Below are 14,199 nucleotides of genomic sequence, written 5' to 3' on the forward strand. Positions count from 1 at the left end.
TATAACGCATGCCACGGGGAGGGATGAAATTTCCATAACAGAAAGAAGCTCTTTTTTCCCCTGGCTACTTATTTTCACTATGGGCGAGATCTATGACGTCAGAGACAGATTCGGAGCGAATCTCGACCAATCAAATGAAAAACGCTATTACTGAACGCATCCATTAAGCAAGCAAATAGCGAAAATGATAAAAGTAAAAGCAAATTATGAAGATATAACTTACATTTGATTAACATAATTTTTATTTTAACCACTTTTACATTATTTGACTAGTAATTTTAGGTATTTATTTAATATTTTGATTAGAAACGTGATAAGTCAACGCACTTGAATTTCGCGTCTTTCGCACTAACTACGGTCATTCCTAGGTGCCGCCAAATAACTGTAGAAAATTCGGTAACTCCGTCTTTTAATAACTAACAAGAAATGTCGGCTGGTAAGTATTTTGTTTAATTTTCATTTATCAGTTGCGCGACTTTGATCAGGTTTCTCTCTTATTTGTTACAAATGAGCAAATGTTAGTTTCGTAGACTAATCCATATTTTTATTTATGTAATTACCCCTTAAGCTATCGTGTTTGTCGCGTTTGCTTACGCTAAGCCTCGGCTCGAATTTCCTCGGAAGAATTTTAAGTTGTAACGTGTACGACTTTTCATAGTGTATGAACATCATCCTGAATGAGATATATCATCTAATTTATTTACAACCGCTTCCCACTTTACCACTGACCTTGGCTTAATTAACGCACTAGAAATTCTGGATTAAACATTCTTCCTTTTTTTGAATATTTAAAATTATTAGAAATATTACAAAAAAATATTGTAAAATAAGCCTATTTAAATATTATGAACATGTTCCCAAGCTTTTATTGTGATTGACAAGCATATGTCTAAACTTTGTAGCTAAAGGAAAAAAAGGCAGGAAGGGGACGACACTTCCTTTATCCACTTTCTTAAATGAGAATCAAGATGCTGCTCCAGGATTTGCATCCAGACACGTTGACTGGGCTGAAACTATGGAAAATGAATCTATTGATGGCAAGTATCACACAGTTTGGGTTGCCATAAAAAAATTATAAATCAAATTCATATAACTCTTGCTACAGATCGGTTTACTTTATCCTCGGATGTTAAGAAACTTGATAAAGTTTTGCTCCCTACTGCTCCAAAGGCTGCCAGGGGTCCAGATGTTGACATGGATCAAATTCCAACAAGCCCTCCTTATACGGCATATGTTGGAAACTTACCCTATGAAGCTAATGAGGAAGATATCGAAAAATTCTTTAAAAAGATGAATGTATGTAAACAAGTTAAACTTTTATTGAGTATTCATGATAATAATAATATCCATTGTAATGTTATATCGTTGTAGCTGGAAGTTTCTTCTGTGCGTATTCCCCGTGAAGTTGGAGAACGTGGGCGTATGCGAGGTTTTGGCTATGCAGAATTCCCAGATAGAAAATCATTAATCGATGCCCTTTCACTGAACAATGAAGTACAGTAATCATATTTTAATATTAATATTTGGTAAGTATATTAATTAAAATTTCTCACTAGCAATTGAAAAATCGGTCTATCAAAGTCAGCTTGGCCACTGAACATGGTAATTTGGCATTTTATTGTTGATTATTACTCTTTATTACGTAATGCCAGTCAATTTAAGTGTAATTTTTTGGTTTAGTTGAAAATGAGAGAGGCGGTGGTAGTGGTAGAGGAGGAGATGATAGGATTGACCGAACAGCTGGTGATTGGAGGTCAGCCCCCAAGGAAGAGTTTTCTCAACCACCTCCATATAGAAATGACCGCTATGGTAAATATTTTCTCTAACAGAGTTCTTTAATATTGTGAAAGTATAACAGATTGGTTCTTAATGTTTCAGAAGCCAAACCTCCAGGCAGAGGATTTGATTCCGAACCATACAGAAGTCGCCCTAGCTACGACCGTGATTCCTCATCTCGGTTTGAAAGAAATGACAGAGAGTTCAGCAGTGATCGTGACTTTGACCGAGGCAGTAGTGGTGGCGGAGGAGCTTTTGAGAGGAATACCTCACGTTTTGGTGGAGAAAGAAGCGGAGGATTTGATACCTTTGACAGAAACAACAGAGGAGCAGATAGAGGTGGTGACAGAGGAGGTTTGTTTCCTAGAGTTTAATTATCAACGCAAGAATACATTTAAAGAGCATATGCTTATTCTTTTCCCACATCCCTTGCTTTAGGCTTTGACCAGCGTGGTGGTGGAGGTGGTGGTGGTAATAGAAGAGACTTTGGAAGTAGTTTTCACGATGGAGCTGATCGAAATGACTTTCAGCGCGGTGATAATTATGGTCGAGATAGGCGCGGAGAAGGTGGTGGTGGTAGTGGTTTTGATCGGTCAGATGATTACAGCCGTCGGGGAAGGAACAACTACGGTCGGGATAGATACGGTGGTGACGAATTTAACAATTTTAGGAGAGATGGTGGTTATAATAGAAGGGGTGATGATGATTTTCGTGAAAATCGCGACGATCCTCGTGGTGGTGGTGGTGGAAGCTTTACTGAAAAAAGTGAGAAGCTGATCACTTATGTACATTAATAGCTATACAATTGGGTTGGTATTACCTAGAGTCTCTATTGTTTCAGCATACAATCAACAGAGCGAGGCTAAAGAACGTCCTCGGCTTCAATTGCAACCTAGATCGAAGCCCATTCAAGATTCAACACCGAGCCCTGCAAAAACCTCATCTGGATCGGCAATTTTCGGTGGTGCTAAGCCTGTAGATACAGCTGCTAAGGAAATGGAAATTGAGCTTCGTTTGGCCAAGGAAAGGGAAGAAAAAGCGTATGCACTTGAGAGAGATAGGAAGGAAGATGCACCGAAAAGAGGCCCAGGCTCAGAGTCCGGAAGATCTCGACAGTCTTCCGAATCAGGCAGACACTACAGAAGTAGCTGTTCAGAAGATGATCAGCCACCCAACAAACCTACTTCTGGAAAAATTGTACGTTACTTTTATTGTTTTTTAAAAATAATACTTGAGCTTCCATTAAACTATGCCCCTTTCAGGGGCTACAGCGCCATAATAGCTCGGGAGGAAGTGACAAAGAAAGAGAACAACTTCCACCAAGTGGACGATCATCTGGTATGTATTTTTTTATTGATTGAAATTGTTTTTATTTTAGTAATTTTTCCCTCTCTATTAGCGGATAATAATCCGGATTACGAGGGTGGCAGAAAAAAGAGTTACAGAGCCAATGGTGACGTAAAAGAACGCGCCCCTGCTCCTCCTAAATACATTGATAGTGAACCTAAAGTAAATTATTCTTAATCACAATTAATCTGTAATTATCTTATTGATCAAAATTTGTTTTATTAGAGCTATGTGTCACCCAATGTATTTTCTCATCTTGATGCTGGAGATGAAGAACCTGGAAGCACCTCTGATTAGCCTACTATCTCCAGTTAAATTTTTGATTACATAAAAAACTAAAATAATAAAAAAAAACTTTAGAAAAATTTAAAATGAAGAGACCTACTGCTTGTTTTCTTATACCAATTTTCCCTTTAAAAAGGTTTTTTGAAACCAATGGCTTAAATTTCATTAAAAAAATTCCCCTTTGCTACATACATATTGACTAGACTTAGTTTTATTTTCACCAGTTCTTGACAAGATTATTTTTAATTATTAAAAAATTACGTATTCTACAAGTAATGTTAAAAAAAACATTGCTAAATAATGAAGAAACTTGTAAATTTCAACCCTTGTAGTACTTGGTTTTTTGGATATTTTTGTAAGAAAGATTACTGGTTAAATTTACGGAAATGCTTTAATGTAGAAATAAATCGTTCAATATGAAAACTAAGTAAAAAGTAGATATAACTTTTTTCTTGTGGAATTTCTGGCAGGATTCTTTAACATTAACACAATGTTTTTGTTTACTATTTAATGTATGAGGGACTAATTACAATTAGATTTATCTAGGATTTAAATTTAAAATTATTCACAAAGGTTTTATTGTGGTGCTTTTGATATTCTTTCTGAACGACCCCTGTAAAGAGAGCTTCTATAAGAAAGTACTGCTGGCTCCGAAAAAAAAAGCTGTGTTTTTTATATGTCTCTTTGCAGTTTATTAATGTAAAGTGAAAAAAACTGTACATATTTAAAAAAAAAAGTGTTTCAAGTGGCGCATATTGCAATATCAATAGAATTGCAAAATAAAATTCTTTTTGTTATATCACCCGCACCCGTTTCATTTTTAGTAGAAATAAAAATACCAAAACCAGTAATTACATTGTCCTTTCCTAAACCTATTCCTACAAAATGACCTGGGAGATTTTCAAAATCATAAAATTTGGGATTATTAGCAACCGAAACGAGTCTAGGTGGCGTAACGGCGCTAGCTTCTTCAAGATTGCGCCTATGATCTAGCGTCTGCTACAGACAAATTGTACAGTTATAAGAACGTTTTTTCTTAAATAAAATCATCCAAATATAATCAACGATGTGGAAATTATATTAAAATGCAAATATCATTATTTATAATGTCAAATTTACGAATAAAGATGAGGAAAAACCAATACAGTGATTTCAGTATCACGTGACACGACGTCACCTATGCTTTTTCCCAAAGAGAAAAAATCCCGCACAAAATGGCGGCCATAGCCAAAGCTACGAACTGAAACTACTCTATAGTTTTCGGCCGCGAATAAAATTCAATATTTATGCTAGACCAATTAAATTTCGCATTTCTGCTATGAGGTTTTGCCAAAGCGTGGTTAGTTGCACTAGTTACATTAAGGCAGACGATTTTTAGATTTTACTGTCTACCTCGATGTCTACTCAAAGACCAATAAATCTCAGGGATTTATATATTGGTCTAAGGTCTACTGACTCTACTCCCTTTAAAGGATGTATGATTTTCTCTATTTAAAGGTTGATCAACATACTTCACATTTCTACTAGATTGATTGCTAGTTTGGTTAAAACTAAGTCGTAATACGTGTTAGCAGACGATTTTTAGATTTAGTTCATTCTTGGGTTAATCCTAGGGTTAATTCTACTTCAATCAGTGACCAACAGTGCTAGTTATATTAAAACCAAGTCGTAACACGTGTTAACAGACTATTCAGTGTATACTTCAATCAGAGAAATCGTATGGAAATCACAAAGAAAATCATTAGAATTCAAATATTTTGGGAAATCACAGAAACGTTTTCAAAAATCAATAATCCGGTTACGTAATGTTCTTGGTAGCTGATTAAGTATTTTACTAATTACGAATTATTAAAACATCACGAAGACACCATTCGACTGTGTTTCATAAAGTGTAAACAAATATCATATAGATTATTTTTGTAAAGGCCTAGGTATCGACGTAGTTTCAGAAATAAATCGAAAAACATTGCGATCCCTTCCAAGTTCCAGTCAAACAGAGTAAACATTTCTTGTTCAAAATATTAGACCCCATATTAGTTAGTTGTATATCAAATCGTGAATCACCAGTAGGGACGCGTAGGCGGACATAACAGAATCAATGAGCCGTGACCTAAACTACGGGTTCACTTATCAAGCACTCAAATCAACCAAGAACTTGTATAAACTGATCGAAAAAAGGTAAACTGGCCTTCTTGACTCCGGACAAATACTTGGTACGTCGTAAACAAAAAATCAATGGCTTGGAACTCGCCTAAGTATTTATTGTAATGTGCTTATTAATTTTAATTAACACAGTCGAGAACGACGAGAAGTTAATAGTGTCTGATATCACTTAAAATGACTTCATTAACTTTAATCCTGTTACCATACACATCATTGAGAGGGCCGTTTCCCTCGGTCCTCTTTTTCGGGGTAAATATTTGTTACGTCGTGTTTGGTAAGTTTGGGAAAAGTTTATGGTAGGTTGGATAAGAGATACAGGCGTCCTACGCACGAGACACCTGACTCGCTCCGAGGGCCCCGAAGTTCCCGCCCTGACGGCAAGGACATGCGCGCGTTACCTAACAACATTGTCCTACACTATAAGGTACTCCTCCCTTCATTTCAATGATAAGGCGCTATAAAAGACAATATAAAGTGGTCAAGCAAAAATAGTGGCGGGGGTGGAATGAAATTACTCTTTCTTTTTTTCCTTCCGAGCTATTGTTAGCTTCACTAAAGTCCATAAAGGTACCGTTTCGTGGCCGATCGGTCTCACACCTTCATCGTCCTACCTCGTCTTCGGAACGCTTCCTAAGTTCCTTCGGGGTCAGTTAAAGTTTCGCTTTAACCAGTTCAAACGTTTTGCCAAAACAAAATGCCCGCTTACGTCCAAACGCTGCTAGTGGTTCTGATGATTACAACGACGAATCTTCCTTTTGGAACTGCCAGCGGTAAGAAAGTTTCTGGTGGGATAATTTTCTTCTCTCTCTCTCTCTCTCTCTCTCTCTCTCATACTTGCACGCATTTTAAGCTTCAAACCCGAATTTAGCAATTACTTTGAGGTAACCGCTTTGAAAAAAATTACCTTCAATAGTTCCTAGGTTTTGACAAATCATAGTCGCATCGGGCCTGCTGAGACGCGCGAAAGACCCCATTCTCTTACCTTTTTCTATAGCAGTTTCAATTGCGTTCAACTCATAAATGTCAAAACCTAGGAACTATTGAAGGTAATTTATTTTTGAAAATATAATGGTATCGCATCTTTATTTACCTCTAAGTTAAGTTGTGCTATTGGAATCGGAAAATTCTAAAGAGATATGACCCTGCTTTGAAATAGTTTCTAGGTTTTGACAATATTATAATGGTATCGCATCTTCTATACTTCTTAGTTAAGTTGTGCTATTTGAATTGGATAATTCTAAAGAAAAATTAAATATTTTTAATTGACGCGTAATTAAGAATTAGATATTTTTATTATCATATTTGTAAATTCTTAATATGATATCACGTTAGCAGATCATATTTTTTCCAATTCTTCAACTTCGCTAATGGTGCCAATTTTTCTAGTTTAGGTAAGCTTTTGGTTTCTAATGAGTTGCCAAATAACTATAAAGTATTGTTATTGCAAAAATTTTTTAGTTCAAAATGTGGAACTAATTAACTTTGCAAAATCAGTGGGGAAATCGAAGACGGCTTCCTTAGTGAACAAAAACTAGAGTCGCCGCATTATTTCAGAGAATAGGATCGTGTAAAATGATATTTATGGCGATATTAATTAAAATGTATACATAGCCTCTTAAAATTTTGGAAAGACCAGTTTTGGGCTCGAGGGAAAACCTCTCTAATTTCAGTTTAATGAACCATCGGAGTTTTATGTTTCGAAACAACTACGTATAACAGAAGACGTATATTTTAACAAGATACCTATATAATTTCCCTCTATATCTTCGTCACTCCGGCAAATATTGTCTGGAATAGTTAGTTTTATAAAGTAACGTTAAATGTTGCTCTTACGTCACAGTCTTTTTACTTTTACAAGTATACGAGCGCGCTTTACAGTCGTCAGAGATCAAAAAACAACTATTCCGTTTGAAACATATAGGTATTGTAGTAAGTTATATTTTTTAAAGTAGTTTTACTGAAGGTATATTACGTATTATCATAAATTTATTTATTTGTACCATAAATATTGAACAGAATTAGATAACCTACCCTCAGTTACGGGGATGGGAGGGGCTTTGCTAATATGACATTGGTAACGTCCCGTTGGCCAAAATGATTTTGCAGGGCATCGTTAAGAAAATTGGTTGTTACCAAGGCTTAGTACGAAATTTATTTCGTGACATTTTAACACGAAAATAGGTAAAAATGTTAACATCAAGTACCTTTATTTACCATAATATACTAAATTTGTAGTAGGCCTTATGTAGATTTATTTTCTAAAAAGATTAAAGTAATTTTCTTTGTCATTTAAAATGAGCAATACCAAACGCGTTTTGTGGATCGATTTAACGAAAAGCCGAGTGTCTCCTGATTGGCTTAAGTGATTACGTAAAACGAAAAAAGGATTCACTAATCCTAGCACAAGAAAGAATGATGATATAGTTTAATGTTCATGGTAGAAATGAATGTATTAATGGTATTATTTTGAGGTTTTTTAACCGTTTTCAAACGCAAAACTTTTCATGGCTTTGCTTGACGACTCGCAAATCTTTCATGTCGAAATTAACGACAGTTGTTTGTTTCACAGGCAGGGCGCAAAAGCCAAACTATATTCCAGTTCAAGAAGGTATGATTAGTACATGTATTATTCATGTTAAAACATGAGTATGGCCATGAAGTGTCCAACACCGTTTTATAACGGTAATTGAAAAGTAAAGACGAGAAATTTGTCTGTCCTTTCTATATCGTGTCCTATTTGTGATCTTGCGAAGGGGTTTCCATACCCAATTGCTTTGCATTTCTATAAAATCCATAAAATCCGCGCACTCATAACAATCAGAACCTCTAGACCAATTCACAAATTGCTAATAGGGAAACAAAAATTTTAGAGGAAAGCCCCTTAGAATTTATATTTTAATGTCCTTATTTATATTTGATTTTATTCTTTCTAAGTTTTCTTACAATTAAATAAAACCAAGTTTTGTGTATAAACAAATAGCTCAATTCAGGAAATATTAACGTGAAAAGAAAAACAAACCTTTTTTCATTGATTTTTAGATAATTTAAAATGTTCACAATTTTGACTTCTGGCTCCATCCATTGAGACTGCGTATTTAAAAATCAATCTTCTCCTTCACCATTTGTGTATCGGTTTGGCGTGAAAAAATCTATTTTATTTTTCACGCATTGTTTTCTATGAAAAGGGCTTGTGTTCCTATCTCTTAATAGGAATCCAAAGAGGAGAGTTATACTATAAATAGGCTCATTACGTAATATTTATGTGTTTTACGTCATATGTCCGTTCGGGGAACCATTTCCGCCACTTCCCTGGCAATTCCGTGGTTGGTCTAATGCTGCTTTTAGGCGTTGTTCGTAACTGAACTACAATATGTTTTATGTGTTTGTCTTAGCTGAAATTGCGAATGTTGGCTTCTAGACCCCAAAAATGTGTTTCTTTCGCTTTCTATAGGAAATTGTCCGTTGTGTAAACTATTTTCGTTCTATCTCAGTTTAAATTATACTTGTACGCGCTAGAATTTACTCGTGGGAGATATGGCAAACTCTTTATGAAAACTATAGACTATCTGGTATATATTTATATAGTCTGTATATTTCCCTTACATCGCAGCCTGTAGCTCATGACTACCCACTAGAATCAGCCTATTGTTTTTCTGAAGGTGAGAGAGAAAAAGCGGCACGGTAATTGGGCCGTTGATTACCTCCAATTCCATTTTCAATTGAACAGTACCGATTGTTCATTGGTCGTAACGCTAGGCACGTAATCCGGCCCGAGATCAAAGCGCAATAGGTTTCTTTTTACCGCGTAAAAGCGAAATCCCTATGTACGTGTCTAGTTGATTTTCTTTTACAAAGAAAATCTTTGAGTCCAAAAAATTCTTCAAAGTTTCCCCGAGTTGAAGCAAATTATAAAGAATAAAGTAAAATGTTTGGTGTTTACAGTGTTGTGATTGCTCAAAAGGCGTACATTTTATTCTATTATTTCTCTATTATTTGAAGTGTTTGGGAATCAAACATGTGTTTATACTTGGCCATACCTGTCAAACTGTAACTGAGCCTTTAAGCGCTTAAATTTAAACGTGCCCTGTAGTTTGTCCAGTTAGACTCCTTAAATTCAATTAAAACGTCGATATCTTTGTCACGGAAATAACACGAGAAAAACATGTAATTTTGAGTGTCTAACTAGACAAAATCTGCATTTAATTACGTCTTCCAAGGTAAAATCATTTATTCTTGTCCTTCAACAACTTTCAATTCCATGTCTATGTATTTCAGATTATGTATAGAATATAGACTGTCATTTGGATTTTTTGTTCTTACAAGGAGACATCCCGAAGTGTAACCCACCGAATTTGTTCAAACTCGGGGGATTGGTAGACGTTCATGTATGATGAAAAATCCTAAAGGGAATTTATTCAATGGGCAACCGTTTTGCCATGGCAATGAAAAATGTTTTTGATAATACAAAATATAAAATTTTCCCATTGAAAATAACATGGGATTTTGACTTCAAATTGATCAAAAGTTGATCAATTTTGATGTTTTTATTGTCAATTTTTATTTCTTTTTTCTTTTTTTGGCATTTTCGAAATTTTGAAATTGTTCAAATTTTCACAGGGGGGGGGGGGGGGGCGGCCCTAGGAATCGGTCAGAATCCCATGTTATTTTCAATGGGAAAATTTCCATTTGTTGTTGTCAAAAACATTTTTCGTTGCCACGGCAAAACGGTTGCCCATTGAATAAATTCCCTTTAGGATTTTTCATGATACATGAAGGTCTACCAATCCCCCGAATTTGAACAAAATCGGTGGGTTACACTTCGGGATGTCTCCTTGTTAGTCATTAGTTACGGTTTAAATTCGATTTGCTGTCATTTTAATGATTACTTTTTCCCCTCATCGAATGCAGGGGCTTGCCAACAATACGGACATTCCTGTTTAGGAGGTGAGCTCCAATTGATAAATTTAGGTTATGTTTATACGTAATTTTTTATAATTACCGCGCATTAAAGTGCTTTTAAACAAATTTCTCGCGCGAATATTCCCGTTACAGGTCATGGAAAGAGAACTGGTAACGGCCTAGTCGTGGAGGAACCCGAAACGGATACTTCGTCGCCAGACTTCGCCTTGTCCGACCAAACGACGGCCCAGAGGTTATTGGAACTGGACAATAAACCATTCACCAACTGGTACTTGTCCCTTTTGAGGCCCAAGACTTCTTCTTCGCCCTACTACAACGCTAGGATGATGAACAAGCTACTCAAGATCATCGCGACCGCCAACGACGACGAGCGATAGGTTTTTCAATAATCAAAAACTTAAAAATAAGAACTGAGTCGAATTAAACATCGTACGTAATAAAATGATTAAAAAGAAAACCTTATTTTAAAGACGCCATACGTAACGGGAAATAATATTTTGTATCGAAACCCTAACAATAAAGAACGTTTCTCGAGTCAAAACACCCAAAAGAAATTTATTTTCCAAGAAAGTTCCTACTCATTTAGTTCATTTAGTATTCGTGGGACTTTCCTTTTATCTTTAATTAATTAGTTTCATTTTCAGGTACTCTGAATAATTGATTCAATTATTCCTTCTTTTAATAATAAACGATCAATTTGTGGGTCCCATTTGGGACATTAATGAGTGAGTTCCCTTACAAATTAAGCCAGCCCTCGATACATTCCCGCCTTTACGAAACAAGAATGCGGGAGCTTAACCGCGTCATTTCTACCCTAATTCTACTCGAGTCAGCTGGCAGTCCCTTCTAAGGCGTACAGTCGGCTCGATCAAAGGTTCTTTAGCTTACGACAGGTGTATCCGAACAATCTAGTCACGGCTTGAAATTTTCCCGATATTCCCTCGTGGCTATGGGGCGGATTTACCTCAGTTCGTATTTTTGTAGACACCTTCATTAACGAGTTTTGTTGGAGTTCGTTTTAAGTGAAAGTGGAACTAAACATTTCGGACTTTGGGTGGAGGTGTTGGGTTGAGGATACGAAATATTGTACCTATTCCCCCATTTTTTTTTTTCAAGTTTTTTTTTTCATTTGACGGTGTCAAAAAATTTAAAATGATAACCGTTTAAAAGGGGTTTTCGGTACAAATTTAAAAAGATCTTTTAGCCAGGGCGGGTAACTAATAGTTTTTTCGTCTCACAATGTTAAGGGGTACCTAGTTATCTGTGCCACTTTTTTTATTCTCTTTCCATTCTGCCTTTTATTAGGCGCTTAATTTCGGTTAAAAATTCGTACCCCGCGGATGAACACTTTTTGGAACTTCAAAAATCTTTTTTGTTTGACTCCTAGCTAGCACCCCTGGGGGTCCATTTTTTTATCAGTGACCCAGAGAGTTCAAGAGTTTCCGCTGGCGACTTAGCAGTCGATAAATCGTGTTTGACGAGATAACGATCTTATTAATTATATTTTTTTTTTGAAATAATGAAGGTGGCTTTTTTGTGATAAAATTTTTTTAATAAAAAAATACAATCGCGATAAAACATACATACGGGGGAAAACGAGTTTTTACAATTTTCAAATTACGCTAACAATTTAATAAACTGAGGTTTGATCAAGCGTCAACGCTTCGGGTGAATACCGACATTTCATACGTTCACCTTCGCGAAGAAATTAGACGAAAGCCAAGTAGGTAATTACAATTCTTTTGCTTTACGCCAACTACCGTGTCAAACGGTTCGTACAAAATCAACTTTTCAAAAGCTTTTCGTCCTATTTAACCGTTCTCTTACTACCTATTTCACTTCTGACTTATCAACCTACGCGTTTCGGTTGAACAAAACTTCGAATCGGTAAAAGACAAAACGTGGTCTGAAAGCAAAAATCACGTAACATTTTGGCGGGAACAATATCGATTTAAACATTTGAAAGAGTACAGCGTAATGAAGGCGCGTGTTTTTATAAAAAGTTGATATTTTCGCAAAATTTGTGATAGAAGACTGATTTCGCCACTGGTATCAAAATTCATCATATAATTTAAAAAGCTTTTTTAAAACCAAATTAATATAATTTATGTAACGTGGTTCATTGTTTACAGGCGAAGAAAAAAAGTTTTTATTGATGAACGTAAACCAACGAAGGAACGTTTTCGTAATAAATTGTTTTGTTTTGGACAATTGTGGATCTAAGCAATACGAGAAACGCGTTTTAGTTTAAACTTATCAAATAAAGTCGTAAATTTGAATTGACCTTACCTAAAAGCGACCTCGCCCGAAGTGCCTGGATCAGGTGTCCATTCCAAAATCGACGCTTGCTTGGGGTGAGGGTCCTTGTGGGTGACCGAAGAGCACTCGGGCATTGCCACCAATCCCTCTCCTTCACTGAAAGTACCTACGAACCGACCAGTACGCGGATCTTGGGCTTGCACCACAAATCCTTTGAAAAACTCATTGGGACTCGTCGAGAAGATGTTCACTAGAAAATAGTAACACCAGTATATTTTCTTACGACAGCAAGAAACATGAACCTTCACGGGCACTTTCAATAGGTAATAGTTAGTGTAGGGAGCTGTTGGCTCGATCGTGTGGCATGCAGGGCTTGCCACCACCCTCATACGCATAGTAACCCGGCCACCTGAATTAAAGGCTTCAACAGTCGCTTGATGACTTAGGCCTAAGGTGGTGCCTTGGGTATTAGCCTAGCTGATTATTATGATTATGATCTTCAAGGAAATCGCCATTAAGTAATATTTCCAAGAGCCAGGACCTTCAAGTTACTGTTTATTTGAAATAATGGAAACGTCTCACCTGGAAACCGAACGTCGTGTTTTTGCTAAGCCTTAATACGTGAAAAAAGCTAGCAGGTTAAAATTAAACTCTTGTTTCAATCTGTACAAGCGAAAGGTTTCCATTATTTCAACGAGCACTTTATAAACAGTAACTTCCTTGGCGATTTCCATGATGATGATTTATTGAAACGTCTTTGCCCAAATCGCATCGTGTCTGAAAATTTACCGCGTATAACTCCGCTTAACGGTGCAAAATGTAAAAATCACACTGCGTAGGAATATTTACCATATAAAAAACGTATTTTTCCAGATGTAATTAGTTGAAAAATAACAATATCTAACTATATTTCAGCTAGCTAGTAAATAACATTGGCAGTAAACGATATATTATACATCTGATAACGCGAATTAACGGAAATACGTCATTTTAGAAGTATGTATTCCAATCTTACCATTAACTTTACTGCCTTGTCTGTACTTAGTCGTGGACTGTATGACCAGAAAGGGGGATTCCTCAGGTAGGCGAGTTGACTTTCCATGTCCTCTGCTGGGACTCAAAGTCTCGCAGGCCTCCGTGGGTGCTCCTTGAGGGAAGGATACAACCAGGCCGCATAGACAACCTATAATCGTATTCGAAACTTTGTTATAATCTCAGTTATTTCCGTGACTAATTCCGACGTTATAAATAACGTACCCAAAAGAACCGCTATTAACAGACGTTTCGCGTTCATCTTATAAAAAGTAGTCAGAGCGAACTCTGTAGAAGCGTCTTGCCAGGCAGGTTCGCGAGCTATAAGTGACCCATTTTTCAGCTCTGGGCGAATTTGAGGTAACGCGTGAGACGCGATGAAGAGATAAAAAAAATCATTTCGCCTTTCGCTTTTCA

At 36.3% G+C, this 14,199-nt stretch overlaps 3 protein-coding genes across 11 annotated transcripts; 2 read left to right on the forward strand and 1 right to left on the reverse strand.

Annotated features, from left to right (window-relative positions):
- The first annotated feature begins 338 nt into the window (after nt 1-338).
- On the forward strand, nt 339-4,210 carry LOC149927417 (eukaryotic translation initiation factor 4B-like). Of its 6 annotated transcripts, none has more exons than XM_090158717.1 (12): nt 339-436; nt 903-1,037; nt 1,106-1,296; nt 1,372-1,494; nt 1,557-1,602; nt 1,681-1,809; nt 1,879-2,130; nt 2,215-2,541; nt 2,618-2,973; nt 3,039-3,114; nt 3,176-3,285; nt 3,349-4,210. In XM_090158717.1, the coding sequence occupies exons 1-12, from the start codon at nt 427-429 to the stop codon at nt 3,418-3,420; spliced, it is 1,827 nt and encodes a 608-aa protein (XP_090014843.1). In that variant the 5' UTR covers nt 339-426; the 3' UTR covers nt 3,421-4,210. The 6 variants fall into 6 exon arrangements, with proteins under 6 accessions (XP_090014843.1, XP_090014845.1, XP_090014848.1 ...); XM_090158719.1 differs by having other exon boundaries at nt 3,048-3,114; XM_090158718.1 differs by lacking the exon at nt 339-436 and adding an exon at nt 483-517.
- A 1,967-nt stretch (nt 4,211-6,177) lies between these two features.
- LOC149927418 (uncharacterized) lies at nt 6,178-10,962 on the forward strand. 3 transcript variants are annotated; one of them, XM_090159226.1, is made up of 4 exons: nt 6,178-6,341; nt 8,141-8,179; nt 10,480-10,515; nt 10,624-10,962. In XM_090159226.1, exons 1-4 carry the CDS (start codon nt 6,266-6,268, stop codon nt 10,866-10,868), a joined length of 396 nt encoding a protein of 131 aa, XP_090015352.1. In that variant the 5' UTR covers nt 6,178-6,265; the 3' UTR covers nt 10,869-10,962. The 3 variants fall into 3 exon arrangements, with proteins under 3 accessions (XP_090015352.1, XP_090015353.1, XP_090015354.1); XM_090159227.1 differs by lacking the exon at nt 8,141-8,179 and having other exon boundaries at nt 6,178-6,356; XM_090159228.1 differs by lacking the exon at nt 8,141-8,179.
- Nucleotides 10,963-12,064: 1,102 nt separating this feature from the next.
- On the reverse strand, nt 12,065-14,199 carry LOC149927419 (ferric reductase 1-like). 2 transcript variants are annotated; one of them, XM_090158868.1, is made up of 4 exons: nt 14,008-14,199; nt 13,766-13,933; nt 12,781-13,000; nt 12,065-12,397 (listed from the first exon to the last, which is right to left on the reverse strand). In XM_090158868.1, exons 1-4 carry the CDS (start codon nt 14,042-14,044, stop codon nt 12,346-12,348), a joined length of 477 nt encoding a protein of 158 aa, XP_090014994.1. In that variant the 5' UTR covers nt 14,045-14,199; the 3' UTR covers nt 12,065-12,345. The 2 variants fall into 2 exon arrangements, with proteins under 2 accessions (XP_090014994.1, XP_090014993.1); XM_090158867.1 differs by having other exon boundaries at nt 12,065-12,710.

The sequence above is a fragment of the Leiobunum rupestre genome, chromosome 9 (genome assembly GCF_980474605.1).
Source record: "Leiobunum rupestre chromosome 9, qqLeiRupe1.1.hap1, whole genome shotgun sequence".
In the NCBI taxonomy this organism is placed as follows: domain Eukaryota; kingdom Metazoa; phylum Arthropoda; class Arachnida; order Opiliones; family Sclerosomatidae; genus Leiobunum; species Leiobunum rupestre.